The 21,628-nt window shown below is 45.2% G+C and overlaps 1 protein-coding gene across 4 annotated transcripts in view; it reads right to left on the bottom strand.

The window, feature by feature from the left end:
- Window positions 1-21,628, bottom strand: part of ABCA2 (ATP binding cassette subfamily A member 2) — a 72,759-nt gene that overhangs the window by 20,451 nt on the left and 30,680 nt on the right. For 2 of the 4 annotated variants that reach the window (XM_069107518.1, XM_069107521.1), the window contains 19 exons: window positions 21,340-21,503; window positions 20,728-20,855; window positions 20,213-20,326; window positions 19,605-19,790; window positions 19,290-19,508; window positions 17,694-18,034; window positions 17,079-17,238; window positions 16,650-16,778; window positions 15,983-16,150; window positions 15,328-15,424; window positions 14,719-14,892; window positions 14,418-14,520; window positions 11,647-11,761; window positions 11,192-11,382; window positions 9,778-9,928; window positions 9,402-9,606; window positions 2,887-3,051; window positions 2,480-2,660; window positions 2,062-2,274 (listed from right to left, as the gene is read on the bottom strand). In XM_069107518.1, coding sequence (XP_068963619.1) covers window positions 2,062-2,274; window positions 2,480-2,660; window positions 2,887-3,051; window positions 9,402-9,606; window positions 9,778-9,928; window positions 11,192-11,382; window positions 11,647-11,761; window positions 14,418-14,520; window positions 14,719-14,892; window positions 15,328-15,424; window positions 15,983-16,150; window positions 16,650-16,778; window positions 17,079-17,238; window positions 17,694-18,034; window positions 19,290-19,508; window positions 19,605-19,790; window positions 20,213-20,326; window positions 20,728-20,855; window positions 21,340-21,503 — 3,204 coding nt within the window. The remainder of the gene's footprint in view (window positions 1-2,061; window positions 2,275-2,479; window positions 2,661-2,886; window positions 3,052-9,401; window positions 9,607-9,777; window positions 9,929-11,191; window positions 11,383-11,646; window positions 11,762-14,417; window positions 14,521-14,718; window positions 14,893-15,327; window positions 15,425-15,982; window positions 16,151-16,649; window positions 16,779-17,078; window positions 17,239-17,693; window positions 18,035-19,289; window positions 19,509-19,604; window positions 19,791-20,212; window positions 20,327-20,727; window positions 20,856-21,339; window positions 21,504-21,628) is intronic. The other 2 variants (XM_069107519.1, XM_069107520.1) reach the window with 2 other exon arrangements.

Here is a 21,628-nt window from a genome sequence, read left to right as displayed (position 1 = left end):
AGGTTTTCTATAGAACTATATACTACAAAAATGAATCATGGCATCTGTACAATCACTTGCCTTTAATAATTTTCATCTCAGGAGTGGCTAGGTGGGGCAGTGAGTAGAGCACCAGCCCTGGAGTCAAGAGGACCTGAGTTAGAATCTGACCTCAGACACTTAACACAAAAACTAACTGTGTGACCTTGGGCAAGTCACTTAACCCCAACTGCCCTCCAAAAAAAAAGGCAAAAAAATTTTTTTTCATCTCAAGTTTGGCGATACTTGTCTCTCCTGCCCCTGTGTACCTCCTATAATAATAGTAGATCATGTAAAATTTCTGTAACATTTTAAGTATTACAAAGCACTTTCCTCACAACAACCCCGTGAACAAAGGAGTGACATGTTGTTTCCATTTTACATATAAGGCCAGGTGACCCTGGATTCTCGAAGACTATGACAAAAGAATTCCATCTCTGGTAGGTCATATCATGCTCAAGGAGTTCCAGTACAGTTCCTGCAACAGATTACAGCTGTTTTTAGAAGACAAGTCTAGCTAAGTACAGAGGGAAGGGCTCATCACCATTAGGGTGGCTGTGTGGTGATGAATTCTTTGGCTCTGGCAACCCACAAAACAAAGAAAAATGAAAATGAAAAAATGTTAATAAATAAATAATCGATTACAAAACAACAACAACAATTGCTAGATCTCTTTCTATTATCAACCAAGGCATAAAATGGAGAGATGGAAGCTTGCCAAAGGTGTCTGTCTGCCACTGTAGCAGAGAATGTTCAAATCCAAGAGGGATTTCCTACAAATAGTGAAGGTGTTCTGGGGCTCCTATTCAGAGGTGATATTGTGCTGATGACCTTCAGCCCCCAGATCATTGCAGTCTCCTATGTGAAGCCCATAATCACGCAAAAGAGTTTGATGGGTATATCCACACAGGAAAAAACATGCCTCCTTAGTGCAGACTATGATAATTTGTTAGACAGACATTGCATAGAGTTGGTCAATTGGTGGGGAAATCGTGGACAGACACTGAAGATAAATGATGAGTTGGGTCTAGATATGAACATTTAGGATTTGACATGGTACTTTTAATGACCCCCAGATTCTCCCTGAAACAAGAGATGGAGATAGGATCTAGAATGGTTATTTTATTAGTATAGAGATGTCCCAGAGGAGGAAAGTCCTACCAGTGCAGGTCAATACCTTCTCTGCAACTTATATACTGAGTGGCTTATAGGACGGAGAGATTAAGTGACTTGTCCACTGTCACAAAGTCAGTATGTGTCAGAAGAAGGACTTAAACTGAAGAACTGAGATTGTGGGTCATCCAAAAGGTAATGGGAAGACTTATGGTGGGTGAGAGCAGATTTAACACATGACCAACAAGGAACCACATGGGAGGAAAAGCGTAAAGGGTATCAAAAAGTATGATAGGAAAAGATGGTCGTATAGTGGGAGGGAGGGAATAGTCAATGGATATGCAGTAGGCTTTTTTGGTACCTATGTTGCATCTAGAGTTAAAGGAAGGTGCTTGGCAGATTGGGTGGACCCCAACCCCACTATGGAAGATTTCTGGGCAGAAGAGGAGAATGAATTGAAATCAATACCACTGGAGTGAGAGTATACACATCACACATCACCTTTTTTTTTTCTTGCTTTTTGGAGGGGGGAAGGTAGGGCAATTGGGTTTAAGTGACTTGCCCAGGGTCACACGGCTAGTTTTGTGTGTGTGTGTGTGTGTGTTAAGTGTCTGAGGCCAGATTTGAACTCCTAGAGTCCTCCTGAATTCACTGCACCACCTAGCTGCCCCAACACACATCACTAATATCACCGACCCATGGAAGTAGGACTTGCAGATTAGGTCACTGAGGCTCAGAGGGATCTCATTTGTGACCCAAAGTCACAGATCTAGTGGGCTTTGGATTTAGGTCTCAAACCAAGCTTTTCTGACTCCAGAATCTGTTCCCTTTCCACAACAGGCCTTCTATTGTGTTTTCTCTCCTAGGGTCATCCCCCTGTCATGGCCTTTTCCACACATACCCACACACACCCCCAGGGCCAGATCCTACTTGTCCATCTCCTTCTGGATCTCCTCCTTGGCCATGCTCTTGAGTTGTGAATAGAACCACAGGTGCTCCTCCACTGTGAGCTTGTCAAACAGTACATTGTGCTGGGGACACATGCCCAAATTCTTGCGGATTTCATCCATCTCTGTTCGGATATCATGACCATAAATAGTGGCTGAACCAGATGTTGGAGGGAACAGGCCAGTCAAGATGGACCTGGGGTGGAAGGGGAGAGAGAGTAAAAGGCAGGGCCCAGGGAGCAGAGGGGAAGGAATGATAAGGAAGCTGCCGATGGATGGTACAGTGGGGCTGGGATTCACAGCCAGCCATCCTCCTCCTACCCTAAACCAAGGCCTATCTCCTCCTGGGAGACCTGGCCGCAACATCCCCCAGACAAGCTGTGGCAAACAGTAGTACTTACATGGTAGTGGTCTTGCCAGCTCCATTGTGGCCCAAGAAAGAGACCACCTGATTTTCATAGAGGTTGAGACTCAGTTTGTTCAAGGCCATCTTCTTGTCATTCTTATAGACCTTGGTGAGCTTATCCACACACACAACCAGGGGCAGGTGACTGGGTTCTTCTTCTATGCCTCGTGTTTCCTCTGCAGCCAGAAGCCCAGAGGTCAGCAAGGACTGAGCAGGACCAGGCTACCCAACATAGCTGTAACACTCTCTGTTGTTTCACACACACACACACACACACACACACACACACACACACACCATCCCAACCCCAGTCCAAACACTGCTCAGTCTTCCCTATTTGCCTAGCTACATTTCACATACATACATACCCATCCTAATCCCACCCACCTATGCCCAATTTACCCAGCCTCCGGCTCTCCATAGCACAGGCCTGGTCTTCCTCCATGACACTGAGTCGAGGGGGTCTCGCCCAAGGCCAGCTCCACTCCCAGGCCTCTGCCCGCCCACTCCCCAACCAGTAAGACTTCTGAAGTGGAAAATACCAGGGCCGAGGAAGTCCATACATGCCTAGGAGTGAGACCAAAGATTATAAAAGAGCAGGTAAGGACCTAGAAAACATACCAACTCCCTGTTTTTTTGCAGGTGAAGAAAAAGAAATGCAATGATAGAGTCACATAGGTAGAAAACAGCAGAGTTGGAATTTGAATGCAACTACTGGGTCAGGAGGCAGCAGGAGACAGGCAGAAATATGAGATAGCTTGGAGGAAAAAAGGGCCTTTTGAGACAGTATAGCAAGAATGCTACCCAGTCACGAAGATAGAATTCACAATCTGTCCCAAATGCATGATAACTTTGTGATCCTGGCCAAGACATTTTAACCTCTGCAAACTTCAGCTTTTCCTCATCTGTAAAGGGATAATAATCACTCTACTTCACAGCATTGCAATAATCTGATAAGTGTTTTGTAAAACCTTACATTTTTATATAAATGTGAACTATTATTACTACTAATAATAATAATCTCATTCACTTCTTTTCTGATAAGAATTCAGATAAAAGCGGCTGCAGGACAAGGCTCTATTCTATTATTTATCCTTGTATATGCCAGGTGTCCCAAAAGTCTTAGCACAGCTTAAGCTTTTATAAGCTTCAGGGGCTTTTATGGGTAATAAGACTTTTGGGGCATATCCAGCAATTTACTGCTGTTCCTCTCTTTTTGTGGGTGTTCAGATAAAGACCATCTGAGCATCAGTCACTATCCTGCCATTATTATTTTCTATTTTATGTTTGGTGAATTGTTTGCATAGGTGGTTAAATTAATGCTGGGCTTGTTTTGACATGTCCTGTGGTCCAGTAAACCTTAGACAGGTAGCAATACCAGTGTGGGCTTCACACCTATCCATGACTGCTAGTCAAAAGCCCCAGGTTTCATTCAGTTCAGGCCTTGGCCCCTCCTGTGGATTCAAGGACTCTTTCTCCTTCTCACAGCTTCTTCACCAACAAGTTTGGCTTGATTCCACAACCTCCCTCCCCAGGGACACAAAGTTATCTGGGTGGGGGAATGAGGGCTGATAAAGTACTTACTTCTGACCCTGGGTAAGAAGACATTAGGTAAAAGTTTTGGAATTTCTAAGCTTGAAAATATTGGGAAATATTTACTGTTGACCGTGGGAAGGGATGCTGTTAGAAAGTTTCTAAAGTATGCAGGGAGGCCTATTCTGGTAATACCAAAGGTCTGTCCCTATAGACAAGGCCCTGCTGGGGGAAACCTTAGAATAAATTAATTTCCCCAATTAATTTAGAACGCTTAGGGCTTGAAACATATTAACTAGACCTATAAAAGCTGTTAGGGGAGTCCCCAGGAAAAACAATGTTGAGGGAAGAAATAATTTAGCCATTCTCATTCTGAAAAATTTCCACATGTAATATATACCTTTGATACACATGAAATTTCAAATTTTACAACAAATATTACTAGGATCAACATCATTTCACAGAAATCCAGTTCATATCATGAAGAAATAAAGAACATAGTTTGGCCTATGCTTATAAGTCCCTCAGGTCTAAGTTCCTGGACACAGACCCTCTCCTACCCTGGCTGGAACCTCCATTTAACAGACAACATTTATCTACCACTTCAATCTTCCCACAGGATCTTGAATACAACAACCCTATGAGGAAGCAGTTATTATTATTCCCATTTCACAGATGAAGAAACTGAGGATAAGAGACTTGCCCAGAGTCACGCAGCACCTGAGGCAAGATTTGAAGCTAAACCTTCCAGATTCCAAATCTAGTACTTTACTCACTATGCCACCTAGCTGCCTGAGATCTGGAACAACACATTATTCTTTTTTTTAAATTAACTTAATTTAATTAAAGTAATTAACTTATTTATTTTTTGTTTTCAACATTCATTTCCATAAGATTTTGAGTTTTAAATTCTCTCTCTCTTCCTCTCCTCCCCCTCCCCAAGACAGAGTGCAGTCTGACATAGGCTCTACTTATACATTCATATTAAACATATTTTCATGTTAGTCATGATGTAAAGAAGAATTAGAACTAATGGGGGGAACCTCAAGAAAGAAGAAACAAAACAACAAAAGAAAAGAGAGCGAATAGTCTGCTTCCATCTGCATCTGGACTCCAAGGTTCTTTCTCTGGACGAGGATGGCACTTTCCATTGTGAGTCTTGTGGAGTTGTCTTAGGTCCTTGCATTGCTGAGGAGGGCTAAGTCTACCAAGGTCAGTCAATGCACAATGTGACTATTACTGTGTACAATGTTCTCCTGGTTGTGGAGCAGCATACTCTTTAACTCTCCTATAGCCAGCTCCTCCCAACTCTCTGGAGTCAGAATGAAGGCCTGCAGCTCTTCTCCGGCCACACCTCTCTGGGGCATCCAAGTGCTCTCAAGTGTTCCCAGGCCCTACCCTTGGAGCCAACGATTTCTGACCTAACTGGGACAAGAGGGCAGTAGATGTGACATGAGGGCCCTCTGGCTACAGTAAGTACTTCCCTTAGATTCAACAAAAGTTTATTAGTAGTTAAGAGATAATAGGGCAGCTGGGTAGTGCAGGGGATAGAGTGCCAGGCCTGGAGACCTCTTCCTGAGTTTAAATTCTGCCTCAGAGACTTGCTAGCTGTGTGACCCTGGGCAAGTCACTAAACCCTGTTTGCCTCAGTTTCCTCATCTGTAAAATGAGTTGGAGAAGGAAATGGCAAGCCACTCCAGTATCTTTGCCAAGAAAACCCCAATGGGGTCATGAAGAGTTGGACACTACTGAACAACAAAGAGATAAAAGAATTGTTTCTGGAAGAGACCTTAGGTATTGTCCAGTTTAATACCTGCATTCAGGTGGTAAGAGACAAGCTAGGATTTGAACTCACATTAGTATCCTTTCCATTAAATCTCTCAAATGCATCTCCTCCCCTCTTCTCACATGTTCCTAGTTCAGATCCTCAGTGTCTCTCTTCTAATAGCCTCTTAAAGGTTCTCCCTGACTCAAATGTATCCCCTCTCTTTCACACAACTGCCAAGGTAATTTCCCTAAAGCGCTGGATCCTGGGCAAGACATCTTCCTGAGTTCAAATTCTACCTCAGACATTTACTAGCTGTGTGGCCCTGGGCAAGTCACTTAAGCCTGTTTGCCTCAGTTTCCTCATCTGGAAAATGAGCTGGAGAAGAAAATGGCAAAACACTCCAGTATCTTTGCCAAGAAAACCCTAAATGGGATCATGAAGAGCTGGGACATGACTGAAATGAATTAACAAGTTGATTAACTGATTGATACAGCAATGCCTATTGTCAGGAAGTTTATAATCTCCCAGGATCAAGGGATTTATAACCCAATCGACCAGTTTGACAAATGAGGAAACTGAAGAGATTAAATCCGTTGTCCAAGGCCACATAGCTGATAAGCAGAAGGGCCAAGACTTAAAACCTGGGCCTCTGGCTTTATTATACAGAGGCTTAGCCTCCTTTCTACAGCATTAGATCCCCCCATTTCCCTGGCTAGGCAGACAGCCCAGGATCAGTCACACCTCTGCCATACTTTCCTTAACCAAGGAACAAGGAACTTCTATCCACGGACGAGTTCCCAATGCTCTCCTCCCTAAGAGTCTGAGCCCCCCTATCCAGTGGAGTACCTGAAGGCATACCACATACTGCTCTGAGTCCATAATTCAAGTCAATGAGTATTTACTGAGGATCCCTTTGCCCATCCCCAACCCTAATCCCCTTCTAGGTAAAACCAGGTAGAGTGCTAGACTGGGAGTCAGGAAGACCAGAATTCAAATTCTTCCTCAGATACTTACAAATTACACAACCTCTGAGCAAATCACTTAGCTTCTCTTTCAGCCTCAGTCTCCTCAGCAGTGAAATGGGGATAATAATAGCTCTCACCCCACAGGGCTGACATGAAAAGCCAATGACATGCAAAGTGCTTTGTAAACTTTAAAGCACTATTTAAATGTTAGTATTATGATTATAATTATCATACTGAGCCAGTGGAAAAGGACTTGGGAAATAAGATAAGACACATAGGCGTATTAAAGGTACTTTAGAAAAGTTTTGTTAAATGATAAAAATAGATGCTGGATGAGTTGGGAGTAGGTCACTATGGGTTGCAATAATCAGGAGAGGCTTCGTGAAAGAGATGGTCTTGAAGGACATAATGGCATTCAATAAACATCAACAACTATTTATAAACATGTAAGTTTACATATAATACATACATGTAATAAATCTATAAAATACATAGGTAGGATTAAGCTTGGATATGAGTGAGAAGTCATGGCTAGGTTGATGCTAATGGTATCTGTAGGGGATGAAGATGAGACAAGATTGGACACATAGGGTGGGGTCTGATTACAGAAGGCCTTGAATGCTGATAGTTTCTGTTAGATTATGAGAGTTTGGCTTATTTTCCTTTTACTGTCTCCTTTGAAGGGTAACCAAACACAGATCTAGGTACATAGTGGGATTCAGGAAATACTATTGGTCTTTGGAATGACAAAAAGTGCTACGAATATTTTGATATCTATGGGATCTATCATTCAGTCTTTGAGCTCCTTGGGATACAGGCCTAGCAGTGGGATACTGGGTCAAAAGGTATGAAGAGTTTAGTAATTTTCCTCAAATGCAAATTGTTTTCCAAAACAGCTGCACCAATTCACAGTCCCAAGTAACAAGGGGAACCTGTGTTCCTACAGTTCCACTACTATCAATCATTTTGTATTTAGACATCTTTAACAATTTGCTGGGTATGAGGTTGAAATCACCTAGTTGTTTTAATTTTTATTTCTCTCATATTAACGTTTTGGAATAATATTTCATATGGCTGTTAAGTTTTCAATTCTTCCTTTGAGAACTGTTTTTATCTTTTGATCTCTTACCTGCAGGGTGATGGCTCTCAGTCTTACAGATTTGTGTTTTGTTTACCTGTTATTTCAATGATATTTCTCCTGACAAGAAAACTCCCTTTACCAAAGCAGATCAGCATCAGCTCTAAGTCTTGTAAAATTGACAACTCTCACATATGTGTTAATTCCCTATGTCAGATATCAGGCTTCCACCAAAGAAATCTGAAGCAAAGATTTTTCCCTCCAATTGACAGATTTCTTTTTTTATCTTATCTGCAATGATTTCATTCATGAGAAAGCTTTTCAATCTCATGTTATCAAAATCATCTATTCTGTCTTTTACAATATCTCTATCCCTTTTTAGGTTAAGAATTCTCCCTTTAGCTGCAACTAGGAAAAATATAACTGGGCAATTATAACGACTAATCTTGGCTCTTAAAGAAGAAATAAGAAAAACTATCTCCTTCCTTTCTTTCGCAAGGTGAGGTATTGTGGATGTGGAATGCTATCAATACCATCAAGCTTGATGGGTGTGTTCTTGCCTAGTTTGTTTTTTACAGCTTTACTAGAGGTGACAAGGTTAATGTAGTCGATAGTGTGCTGGGCCTACAGTCTAGAAGACCTGAATTCAAATGCAGCCTCAAGACACTTAATATCTGTGTGACCACAAGCAAGTCACTTAAACTCTTGTTTGCCTCAGTTTCCTCAACTGTAAAATGGGAATAACAATAGCACCTATCTCTAGCAGGGTTGGCATGACAATCAAATGACATAATATTTGTAAAGTGCTTAGCACTGAGCCTGGTAATAGCAGGCACTTAATGAATGCCTATTCCCTCCCTTCCCTTTATAAGCAAAAAATGGGCTGGTGATCAGGGAGTAGGGAGTGGTAAAATTCAGAAAGGACTCTGATTTAAAAAACATTCTGTGTCAGAGGCATCACTTGCGGTGATGCACTTTCCTCCTCTGGTCTTGCACAGTCAGTTCCCACCAGACAGGCACTCACTGCCTTATTAATTACAACTAAGAGATTTTAAAATATTTGTGTACTAATTCATTTTAAAATAATAATAATAAACCCATTATATGTTAACATATTTTTATGACACATCAATAATGCTTTTTTTTAAAAAATACCTATTAACTTGGGGCAGCTAGGTGGCACAGCGAATAGAGCACCTGCCCTGGAGTCAGAAGGACCTGAGTTCAAATTCAGCCTCAGACACTTGACATATTTGCTAGCTGTGTGACCCTGGGCAAGTCACTTAACCCCAATTGCCTCATCTTCCCCCCTCCAAAAAAGAAAGAAAGAAAGAAATGAGACTTAAAAAAAAATATCTAATATTAACTTGACCCTCAGGACTCTCAGAGTTGGATGGGACCTCAAAGGTCCCTCATTTGTTCAGCTCCTAGGTGAAGCAACATCAATGACAAGTGGTCTTCTAGCCTTAGCTTAAAGCCTTCTTGCCTCCTCAGGGAGGTCCCAGGAGCCAGGGGTAGGGGGGAAGAAACTCCCTATTATCCCCACCTCTCCCTGGTCCCAGAATATCCATACCTGGGTGCACAGCCTCAATGTACCATGTGAGCACACCATACACAACAGCATCTGCTATCAGCATCATCATGGACAGAAGTAGATTGAAATCATCTCCCTCCACAGGTGACTGGCTGAAAGTGTGCCACTGGATACCCACACCAGCCACCTCATAAAGGGCAAAATACTTGGATCCCAGGCCAAAGGCTGTGGTAGACATGAGGGACTGGGGAGAGACAAGAGGGCAATCAGAGGAAGGAATTGCATAAAGAAGAGCGATTTTAGGCCTTCCCTTGAAAGGGCAAGAACATTGGGGCCAACCTTACTGCCAGCACCCTCAACCCCAGCTCCCTTCTCTGGGTCCTGCCCAGTCAGTCCCCACCAGACAGGCACTCACCGCAATACACTTCTCGAAGGCCGTGATCTTGTCATGTGCCACCTCCTCTCTGATGGCCACATACATGTAGGGCACGTAGCTTAGGAAATAGATGATTCCACCGCAGGCTGAAGCCAGCTTAGCTTTGGAGTACAGCACAGATATCAGGAAGCTAATGCCAAGGGATGGAGGAAGGCACAGACACTAAGTCAATATCTAATATGCCCTAAACCCCCCTTAATGTAGACCCTGGCTGCTGTACCCTCTTCCCTCCCCTAGGCCCAGATTTCTCAGCTACCCCAGCTCCAGCAGGACTCTCTTGGAGTTATCTAAGAGCTTCTCTTAGTAGTAACTCACATAGTAGTAACTTTTTTCCTCCAGGGTATCATAGCATAGTAAATAAAGAAGTGGCCTCAGAACCAAGAGGACTTGGGTTCAAATGATGTCTCTGACACATGATAGCTATGTGACCTTGAGAAAGTTTTTAACCTCTCGGTGTCCCAGGCAGGCTCTCTACAACAGTGAGTTGAAGAAAATATGCTAGAATGATAGTTATAGTGAGCTTCTCCTTTGGGAGCTCCCTATACCAGAGGTTCTCAAATTCTCTGGTCTCAGGATCCCTTTACATTCTTAAAAATTATTGAGGACCCTAAAGAACTTTGGTTTATATGGGCTATTGATATTTGCCTTATTAATTAAAACTAATAGATTTTTAAATATTTGTGTATGAATTCATTTTATTTTATTTTGCCTTTTGAAGGGCAATTGGGGTTAAGTAACTTGCTCAAGGTTACACGGCTAGTTTTTTTTTGTGTGTGGGTGTTAAGTCCAGAACCAAACTCAGGGCCTCCTGACTCCGGGGCCGGTGCTTTACTCATTGCGCCACCCAGCCACCCCATGAATTCATTTTAAAATAATAATAATAAACCCATCATATGTTAACATAATATATTTTTATGAAAAATATATTTTCTACAACAAAAAAAATTAGAGGAGTGGCACTGTTTTGCATATTTTTGCAAATCTTTTTCATGTCTGGCCTAACAGAAGACATCTGGATTCTCATATCTACTGCTGCATTAAATCTGTTACAATATGTTGTTCTGGTTGAATAATGTGAAGAAAATCTGGCCTCATACAGATATGTAATTGGAAAAAAGGAGGCGTATTTTAATAGACAAATGACACATAACATCTTGCTATTATTATGAAAATAATTTTAACCTCCAGGGTCCCCTGAAAGGGTCTTGGGGATTCCCCGAGAGTCTAAGAACCGCACTTTGAAAACCATTCTTCTCTACCGATGAAGTTACAGGTTTGGTCCAAACCTAGTCCAGGCTCAGTCTGAGCTGGCAGGCAGGGGGGCACATGGAATTAGTTCACCAGAGACCATCATTCCTCCCTCCTCATTCCCACTCCCTCCCCACTTACTCACCAGAACATGATGGTGGCCACAGCATAGATGGCCAGGAAAAGCCAAATGATGAGCACGTGGCTGTGCATGAGCACTTTGCCATATTTGAGAATGGCTGTGAGAGCTGTCACAGAGATGGAGAGCTGAACAAAGCCTGTGATGAACCAGGCTACCCAGTGCACTGCATTGTTCAAGCCCATTGTCTTCATCACCTAGAAAAAGGGACCAGATTGGCAGGGTCAGGGAAGGGAAAGAGCCCAGTGGGAGAGATCAGGAAATAGAAGTCTCACTGATGTGGCTGGGGGTTTTCAAGGGAGTAAAAAACAGGGGGCCAGTGCCAGGCATGGAGGTATTAAGGGATAACAGATGGAGAAATATTCTAGTTCTAAGGGGTGTGCAGGTCTGATGTGGGACAGGATCAGGCCCACCTTACACACACACACACACACACACACACACACACACCGCCTTCCTACCTCCTTGAGACGATGTTCCTTCTCAGCCACTATGTGCTGAATCATCATAGCCACAGAGTAGACCCAGGAGATCACCATGCAGAGGGGCATCATGTGCTCAATCACAAACAGGAAGCTAGGGTAAAGAAGAGGTCAGGGGACTCGTGTGGCCCTAGCCACCTCTTCCAAGCCAGTCTGGGGCTCCCACAACAAAGCTCCTAGGTCAGGGGTGAGGAACCTGAGGCCTCCAGGATACATGTAGCCCTCTAGGTCCTCAGTCCTTGACTGAGTCAGTCAAAAGACTGTACTTGGACTTAGTAGAGGGCCACATGTGAGCTTGAGGCCTCAGGTTCCCCACCCCTGACCTAGGGGCTTGTAACTATCAGACACCAATGATGCAATGCACTCTCTTTCTCATATGGTTCCCATGCCTAGAATGTCCTTCCCTCCCCAACTTTGCCTGCTTAACCATCCTCTAAAGCAAGAGTATTTAACTTAGACAGAAATGGGGCCACTAAACCACACATAAGGATCCCTGCAGGACACATACTGACTTAGAAAACAACATATTAATATTATCTGTTTTATTATATTTTTATTTGTTAAATACTTTGTTTTAATTTTATTCATTATATTTTATTTATTATAAACATATTTTATAAATATAATACTTTATAATATAATATATAATGTAATATAATATGGCATGATATGACATGATATTGTGATGTGATGTGATATAATGTTTTTTAATCTGGTTCTGGCAGCACTTGGGGTGTTGAGGGTCTTTCATGTTTAACATCTCTTCTTTAAAGCCCACCCCAAATACTACCTCTTCCCTGAAGTCATCCCTGATGCTCACCAGTTAGTAACAATCTGCCCTCTCAGATTTCAGAGAACACTTCCTTGGCAAGTCTTTAATGTACTTTTAATGTAATGTTGTGCATTATAGATATGAGTGTTTGTGTTTTATTCCTCACTGGATAGTAAATTTCAGAAGCACCACACCTAAATTTTGTATCTTATATGTAATTTTGTATCTTATACACAGTTAAGCCCTGAATAAATATTTGCTAAATGAATGAATAAATCACATGTCTGTGCCTCCTCTGAAAATTGTGGCAAATCACATTAGAGTTTCTGGTGTCTCCTCAAAGACTCCTTGGTAATATCATGCTTTACCCAATAGAACCTGTACTGGAGAGAAGATATGGGGCATGCTGGTTGGGGAAGTTTATGGGCTCTATTAAGACCAAAACCAGGATGAGACAAAATGGAAAAAGAACTCTGAACTAGGAGGCAAAAGATCTCAGTGTTAGATCTGTCTCTGCCAACAAGGGGATGGGGTGATGTAGGCCTCAGCTTTACTACCTGTAAAATAAGGGTAATAAGTTTGGACAAGATCTGGGGTCCCTGGTCAGGTTTTGTGACCCTGAGCTGAGGTGTGGAGGAAGGGCCAGGGGTCAGGTTATAAAAATTCTAGAGGCATCTCTTTAACTAACTTAATGTATGAACGACTTGGGACCAGTCATTTCCCCTCCCTAGGCCTCATCCATAAAGCAGTGATTATAATACTTGGCCTGCCTATATCACAGAAGGGTTGTAAGGTGAGTATTTTGTAAACTGCTAAGTGCTACATAAAGGAAATTATTATTGTTATTATTGTACTAAGAGAAGAGCTAAGCTAGGGAAGGGACAGCATGTTAAAGAGCTAGCATTTAGATAGCTGGCATTAAGATTTGCAAAGCAGGGGTGGCTAGGTGGCACAGTGAGTAGAGTCCTGGAGTCAGGAGGACCTGAGTTCAAATCTGGCCTCAGACACTTAACATTTACTAGTCCTGTGATCTTGGGCAAGTCACTTAACACCAATTGCCCTGCCTTCCCCCTCCAAAAAGCAAAAAGAAAAAAAAAAGATTTGCAAAGCATCATACATATACATATGCAAATGCACACACATATAATCCTCACAGTCACCCTGTGAGGAAGGTGCTACGATCATCCCCATTTTATAGATGAAGAAATTGAGGCAGGGAGAGTTAAATGACTTGCTCAGAAGTCACACAATTAATAAGTGTCTGAGACAGGATTTGAACTCAGATCTTCCTGACCTGAAGTCTGGAGTTCTACCCACTATACCATCTAGCTTCCTCTAATATGATAAAATGGAAAGAACCAAAGGTCTGTAGTCAGAGGACCTAGGTTCATAGTCTGCCTTTCACAGTCACTAACTGTGTGACCACAGCCATGTCACTTCATCTCTCTAGGCCTCTGTTTCCTCATCTGTAAAATGGGGGGAGGAGGTATAGACTAAACAACCCGTGAAATTCCTTACAGCTTCAGATTCTATGAACCTGTGAGTTCCAGGGACCTTCCAAGGGGCATCAAGAGCCATTTACTGCAATAGTACCACAGCTGAGTATTCCACTGTCAGCTGTTTTTATCATCCTTTCCCCCTTTATTACCAGCAGTAAAAACCTGCAGAGAGTGATGTTTACTTTGAGGGAAGGAGAAGCAGGGAGAATCCATCCCTTCCCATAGCAGGCCAGTGAAAATCAGGGAACCATGGTTGGAAGCAGTGAGTAGCTGTAGTTGGAAGGTGGGTGATTCCAGGGGCACAGGATGAAAAGAAAATCTAGAGGTTGGCAAAGCAACCCAGGACTGAGAGATGTTGAATGGATTTATATCAGCAAGAAGGTATATAATCATTCTCCCCTTCCCCATTCCCTCTACCCCCCCAAAAAAAATTTCTGATGCTGGAGCTGGTAGGGACCGGGACAGCTCCCCTCACTTACTCATCCCTCGTGTAGCACGGGTACGGGAACATCTGCACATAATTTCCTGGTTCCACCACATCATGACCAACAAAGGTGTTGATTATTGCTCGTTCCATCATGTCTAGGGGGTGAGGTAGAAATGAACAAGGTCAGGGCTCATGGGGGACCCACCACGACTCAAGGATCCCCTTTCCAGGAAGCCTGAGTTAGGAGGTTTGAAAGCTTGGGGACACAAAGGATGAGGGGTTTGGGTTGGGTTCTCTTGATCTAGAGGTGTCTCCCCACCCGCTTCCCTGTCTTCCCAGAAAAAGGGTCTCACCCTGAATCCAGACAAAACCATAGAGGAAGTAGAAGCGTCCCCCAGTGTTGGGGCCAGGCCTCCAGTAGGCCCGGCGAATCTCATTGGTCTTCTCAGTGAAGCTGGAATTCTGCCGGATCTTATAGAGCACATGGGGTGGGAGGGAACCATCCTTTCGGGTTTGGAAGATCACACCTATGATGGGGGTGGGAGGGAGATGGTAAGGAAAGAAGGGCTGTCAGCTTAGAATGGGCTGGGGTCTAAGGAGAGGAAGACCATGTGAAATAAGAGGAGGGAGGAATTAGGGTCTGAGAATAGGCCAGAACCAGAGAGGAGAAGGAGAACCATGGTGGGTAGGGGTAGAAGGAGGGGAGGACAGTGGGAAATCAAAAGGAAGGAAGAGAAGATTATGCTGGAGGAGGAGAGGAATGGGATACATTAGGAAAATGATGTCTGAAAGAACATACCACTAATAACACAGAGAACGAACAGAACTCAAGGCTGGGATAGGGAGAATGGAGAGGGGAGCAGAGAATCTTAGAGGGGTCAAGATTCAAGGGGCCAGAAGTTTGATGGGGGCGAGGAGGGCCCTGGCAGAACCAGGGTTCTGGAGGCAGGGACCAGACTCACTGGCAAACACAGTGACATTGTCCTGATAGGCCTGGTTAAGGGTGTAGTTGACAATGCTCTCCTCATCGGGGAAGCCTTTGAAGATATCCACGCTCACCTGTGAGGCAGGAGGCATTGTCAGAAGTTCTGGAAGGGGATCCTAAGCCCAGTCATAGAGAGAGAACACCAAGTACCCAGCAGCCCACAGAAGCCCTTAATCTCAAACCTGAGCTAGAGACGGATGAAAATAATAGCTAGCATTTATATAGTCCTTTATGTATGTTATCTCATTTGATCCTCACAATAATCCAATGAGGTTGGTGCTAATATTATTATAATTCCCGTTTTAAAGATGAGGAAACCAAGGTTTAGAGAGAGTCACATGACTTGCTCAGGGTCACATAGGAGCTCCTTACTGTCTGAGGCTGAATTTGAACTCGGGTCTTCTTGACTCCAGGCCCAACCCTCTATCCACTGCACCACTTAGTAGCCCCAGGCAGCACCACTGTGCCTATACTGTCCAAATCTGAGAACTTTCCGTGGCAGGAGCCTTAGCTAGAGCCCAAGTTCCCTTCTTCCCCACCCCCCAAACTCTCTTAGATTCAGTCTAGGAGACTGGCATTCCTAGGCTCTCCACAGAAGGAGTGACAGCTCAGACCCCTGTCATTCCCCTGACCTTGGACATGAACTGGATCCAGCCACAGGCAGCATTGTCGATGGTATCCAGCTGCTGCAGAAGGGCTGAGGCATTGGGCCAGGAGAAGTTGTGATCCCGGAAGGCTGGCGGTAACTCGCCTTCAGACAGGTTCAGGGCCTCAGGGTGCTGTTGTAGGTCAGTCATATACTAGAGGAAAGAGTTGGGAAGAGATAGCTTAATAGGGGCTCTAACAGAAGAATACGAGCTGATAGGGTTTACAGCTGCACTTCTGATAGGGTCTGAGGAGGAAGGAAAATGTGATAGAAAAAGTGGGTGTTTAGGGAAATACGAGATGGATCATCTAATCCAAAGTCTTCATTTCACACCTGGGGGGCTGAAGCCCAGGAGGATTCTTGCCCAAGGGCCAAAGGAGAGGTGGAGTGCAGCTTTTAACCCAGGCCTTTTGACTACAAAGCCAGGACATGCTCCACTACCCTGTGACGGCATCTCCACATTGACTTAAGACCTACATGCTCAGGATTTGACTTGGGCTTAGTTTCAGGAGTCCATTCTTGGTGAAGGGGAAGAATGCCCTCTGGTGGAGGTGCCTGGAAACAGGCAAGAGATTTTAATGGAGCCCAGGCAGGCTAGGGCAATAAGGGCTGTGGAGCCCCAGGGTCAGTCCTCTACTGTCCTTTCCCCACACCTGCTGCAGCCAGTGGAGATGCTGCTGAAGGCGGCCCTCCTCCAAGAAACGTCGGATCTCAGCTGAGATGTTGAGCCAGACCTGGGCATAATGGGTCACGTTGCCCACAAAAGCAAAGGTCTCATTTGCCTAAGGGAAAGAATGAGGAGAGAGGAAGAAGAAAGGCAAGGAAGGTTATCCCAGACTGGGGGGATCCTCCTGCTCCCAGCAGGACAAGAGTGGACAGTAGATCAGTTGTGTGGCATGGAAACAGAGGGCCCACGATGCCCTGCAGGGGGGAGGAGGAGATATATCTTGGCCACCAGATGATGGGGGCCATAAGCCAGGGTCCACATCCTCTGGATGAGCAGAGTTCCTCCCTTCCTCTCCTTACTCCCCAGTCTGTACCCCAACCCCATGGACCTATGCTTCTGCCCTGTTCCCCCATACCTTCAGAATAACCTTATCAGCCTCTGTCCCTGCAGGCGCATACAGGATCTTGGGGTTGCTAGTCATGAGATGCACCAAAAGCCCCAAGTTCCGCTGTTCTTTGCTTGTGAAGCCCAGGGAGCTCATGTTGCCTTGTTTCAGTGCCTCTGGCTCAATGGTCCTGGGGGAGATGAAGGGAGAGGAGCATTTTCTCCCAGCCCAGCTTCCCTTAGCTCCCTCCAGCCCGTACTGGATTCAGGAGCTCTGTCCTATTCCCCATCCTGGGGCCCTCCCTCTCCCTTGGTCTTGTTCTAATACCACTGCTCCAGCCCCCATCTCTGGCCACAGGGAACCCAACTCTCATGCCTGCTTCTTGCCAAGCCCTGCTGCCATCCTAGAGAATCAGAACATTAGCCCTGCAAAGGTCTTCCAGGAAACATCAATCAACCCTCTCATTGAATGGATTAGGAAAGCCAGACCCTGGCAGCTGAGAGACTGGCCTGGGTGGGGTCACATAAGATAGTAATCTGCAGAACTAGGACTCAAACTGGGCTTTCCTGACACCTGCCCTATTTGTTATTCCCATAAACAGCGGGCCCCACCCTGGCCCCAGATCCCCTCTTCTGGCCCTCATACCGGTTGTTCCCACAGAGGATGGGCTGCAAACCGGCCCAGAGCTGCACAAAGGCAGAGCACTTTCCATGCAGACCATCCCCTCCCAGCTCGCCCTCGCCTTCCCCATCCTCCGCTGTGGTGTTGCCAGTGGTGGTGGTTGTGGCGTTGTTGGCCCAGCCGGTGCCATTGGCAGTCTGTGGTGGAGCCCGGCTAGCACAGGCACCCTGGGGGAGTAGGCGAGCCAGGGAAGACAGGACATCAACATCCCGAAGCACCTTCTCCACACCTAGCAGGTCCCCAAGCAGCACCTGTAGCCTGGACCTCCTCTGAGCGGTTGGGCCATTCACTGCCTCTAGGTGGAGCTGTGGGGAAGGAGGGAGGAGAATGGAGAAAAATATGAAGGAAAGGGAAGGAAAGATTTGGGACTACATCCCAGCCTCTACTGCACTAGAAGAAGTCTCTATAAATCAATTCCCTCACAGCAGTCTCCCCTTGCTCCCCTTCTGGATTCCAGTTTCATTTCAAACCAGGCCAGCAGTGTGCTGCTGGTAAATGTTTAATAGCCAAGCTCTCTGGAAAAAAAAAAAACCAAAAACATAAAAATGTTCTTTCCTAGTCACTATTCTAGCTCCCCTCTTTCCCCAACCAGCCCCTAAGACTGGCTTAGCCCTAGCCCCAATCTGCTGGCCCTCTTCCTACGCATCCTGTGCTCATCCCTCCCCTCATGCAGAATGAACCTGCAGGTAGTGCATCAAATATAGCAAGGGCGCGATAAAAAGTATTCTGAACATTAATGAAAAGGAAATTCAAAAACTAGATAGTGACGCGGAGTTTCTCCTAGCAGGATCTATGTCTAAAATCAAACTCAGTATTTTACCCAAACCACCTCTCCAGACCCACTACTGAAAGTGTCACCACCCTACCAGACTCAAACCCCATAATTTCCTTAACTCATCCCTAGTCAATCACGCACAAAAATCCTCTTAATTCCCCATTGTCTCTCCGGTCTGATATGTAGCCTAACCCTAGCCCAAGCTCATGACCTCTAACTTCTGCAAAGGGTAACAGCCACCTAATTGGTTTCCTTGCTTTTTATCACCCCTCTACACAGGCCACCAGAATAATCTGATTTCTTAACAGCCATTGCCTTCCTCTATCCAAAACCCATAAGGAATCCCCATTTCCTAAAAAAGAAAAAAAAAGTCAAATCTTCAGGTTTGTCTCTCAAAGCTTTTCATGATCTAGTCCCAATATATTTATTCAGCCTTATTTCTCTCAATATTGCTTCTCCAACCAAATTAGTCACTTCATGGTCATCTGTACATGTCAGACTCATATCTGCCCTGAGTTAAAAAGGGGGAAAAATTTCCCCACATGAATTCAAAAGATATTTGACCCCAAATTTCTAAACATTCAACCAATAGGCACTTTTGGATAAGTTGGTGGGGGGGAACTGAGGCACCAAGAAGGGAAGGGACTGGACATATGGCCAGTCTAACCAAAGTAAGAAGTGCTAGGATTCTTGGTCTTCAGTCAAGCCCTCCTCCTCCCCTCCTGGCTTCAGGGCATCAGAGGGGAGAGGAAATCTCAGAGCCCCTCCCCACTCAGTGCATTCACCTGTGAGACAATCTTGTGTACATCCAGCTGGTCCTGGAGCTCAGACGCCAGGTGGGAGAAACGCTGAGCTCGTGCTGCGGCTTGTCCACTACACACAGCCATGCGATAAGCCTGCAGCCGCTCCCTCTGGCTCTCAGACACTGTCAAAATCTGGCTCAGTTCCTCTGAGCCCCGTGCACATGTCAATTGTTCTAGTAATTTAGGTGCCAATAACAATTCCTGAAGAGGGAGAGGGGCAGGGTTGGTGGCAGCAGAGATAGGCCCCATGAACTCCTAATTCCACTCCTGTTTCACATTCTCATATTTGCCCCTCACCTCCATCTCTTTGACCAGGGCTTGGGGACTAGAGGCCTCAGGGTGTTCCAGGGGAGGACCAGCCAGGCCCAGAGCCTGGGACAGGAGACGGAATACAGCTTGCTTGTTGGCATGGTGAGTAGGTTCCTGTAGGGCATGGGGCACTAGTCCTTCTTCCAGGTCTCGCCAGCTGCCTGGGAGGCCATCCTGGGGGAGCGGAGAAGGGGAGAAATCCCAGAACAGAGGAGAGCATAGGGGTCCAAAGAATAGCTCCCCCTAGGAAGCATATCTTCTTTGTATCCCCAGGCTGTATGTATCCCTTCCTCTTCCTCTCCTATGCCTTCCTCATATAGAACTCGCATCTTTGCCTTTTCCCTAGTTAGATTCATCTGCTCCTCCCTCCTCCAGCTTCCCCACACCTCCCTGCCTTAATCTGAAGTGATGCCTAAATAAGTCCACACTTAAACATACCCAATCACACTTGCTGATACCACCCTATTCCTCACCATGCCCATTAATCCTGCACCAACACCCCTGAAGCCTAAGTCACTAGCAGGCTTTCCTCATACCCTCTTACCCTTCCCACTTCTCAGACCTCCACATCTTGGTTTTGGAGTGAGGAACCTCACCTCCAGTCGGAACTTCTTTTCACCAACCCCTGAGCGGACCCAGGGTTCTTTCCCCTTCTTTGACAACATGCCCTCAGTCAAGGTGGGCAAAGGACCAAAGAGTAGCCTATAGACCTGCCATGGGGGGAAGGGAGGGAAGGAGGAAGGAATAAACATTTATTAAGCACTATAGGCTAGACACTGTGCTAAAAATGGGGTACAGATCTAAAGTACAGCCCCACTTTGAAGCCTTGGGCCAGCTACATGCAAGCCATAGCCCAAGCTGGGAACACTTCCATACAGCCCACTTTCTCTAGGCCGGGCTGTTCCATGTGGGATGGCTGTAAGGGGGCTGGGAAAGCTCTTCCTATAAATAGATCATATGCCTTGTTCCCATACATTCCTTGAAGGCAAGTATCTTACTTCATGCTTCTCTATATCCAGTAACAGACAAATCAGTCCATGTTCTGGGTCAGCAACTCAGTCCTAATTCCTGGCCAACCCCAGTCCCGCACTTCTCCCCACCAGCCACTCACCTCATGTAGGTTGACCTTGGAACCCAATAGCATCTCTGTGGTATCATTGGACAGGGACAAATTCTGGGAAAGGAAATGGTAGAACTCCTGCCTGTCCTTGGCCGCTGAACCCAGAGTGAAGTCAGACACTAAACAGTAAGAAAAAGACAGGACTGCTCTGTGGGAAGGTCCATCATCCTGGACAGGGGAGCTAGAGATGAAGGCATGTCCTCAGAACCAGCCCCCTTCTAGACTGAGCAAGTCTCCTTGACTAGTCCAACTCCAGCATTTTATAGCTGAAGAAAATGAAGCCCAGAGAAAGTAACTTGACCAAGGTCACACGGTGATCTTGTCAGAGTTGTTAGATTAAGGTCACCGTGTGAATTTGCTCAAGGTTATACTGGGAAAAGCTGAGATTCTTATCCAGGTTTTCTAAATCTATATTCAATGTTCTTTCTATCACACTACACTTATCTCAGGGTTTCTAAGTACTTACCACTATCAGACTAACGGGAAAACTGAGGCACCAAGAGTGAAAAATGTTAATTCATCTTTCCCTGGGTTGGGGGGATAGGTCTAAGAACTCAGACATCCTATCTCTAATTCCCATAATCCACAGGTTCAGAGGCCCACCTGCTCGGTTGTCAAAATGACTTTCCAAGGTCCCAGGGCCACTGCTAAGAGATTCCAGATGACTTCGGACAGATTCCAACTCTTCCTCAAGGCTGGGCCTCGCAGGGTCAAACAGGTTACTCTCTTCTACCACCCGATTTAGCTGCTCTAGGAGCTGAGTCACCCTGTGGGAACAGCACCTGACTAGTTACCCACCTTTTTCTCGGTTAGGACATGGATGTAGGACGTTGGGGAGGAAAACTGGTATGGGGACATTTCCCAGACACAGGCAGTGCCAGACAAGGAGAGA

This window comes from Petaurus breviceps, unplaced genomic scaffold (genome assembly GCF_028583685.1).
Source record: "Petaurus breviceps papuanus isolate PSGF00001 unplaced genomic scaffold, PetGlider_PUasm1.0 90137, whole genome shotgun sequence".
NCBI lineage: Eukaryota > Metazoa > Chordata > Mammalia > Diprotodontia > Petauridae > Petaurus > Petaurus breviceps.
Note: the sequence above shows the minus strand (reverse complement) of the source record. Positions and strands in the feature narration are given on the sequence as shown.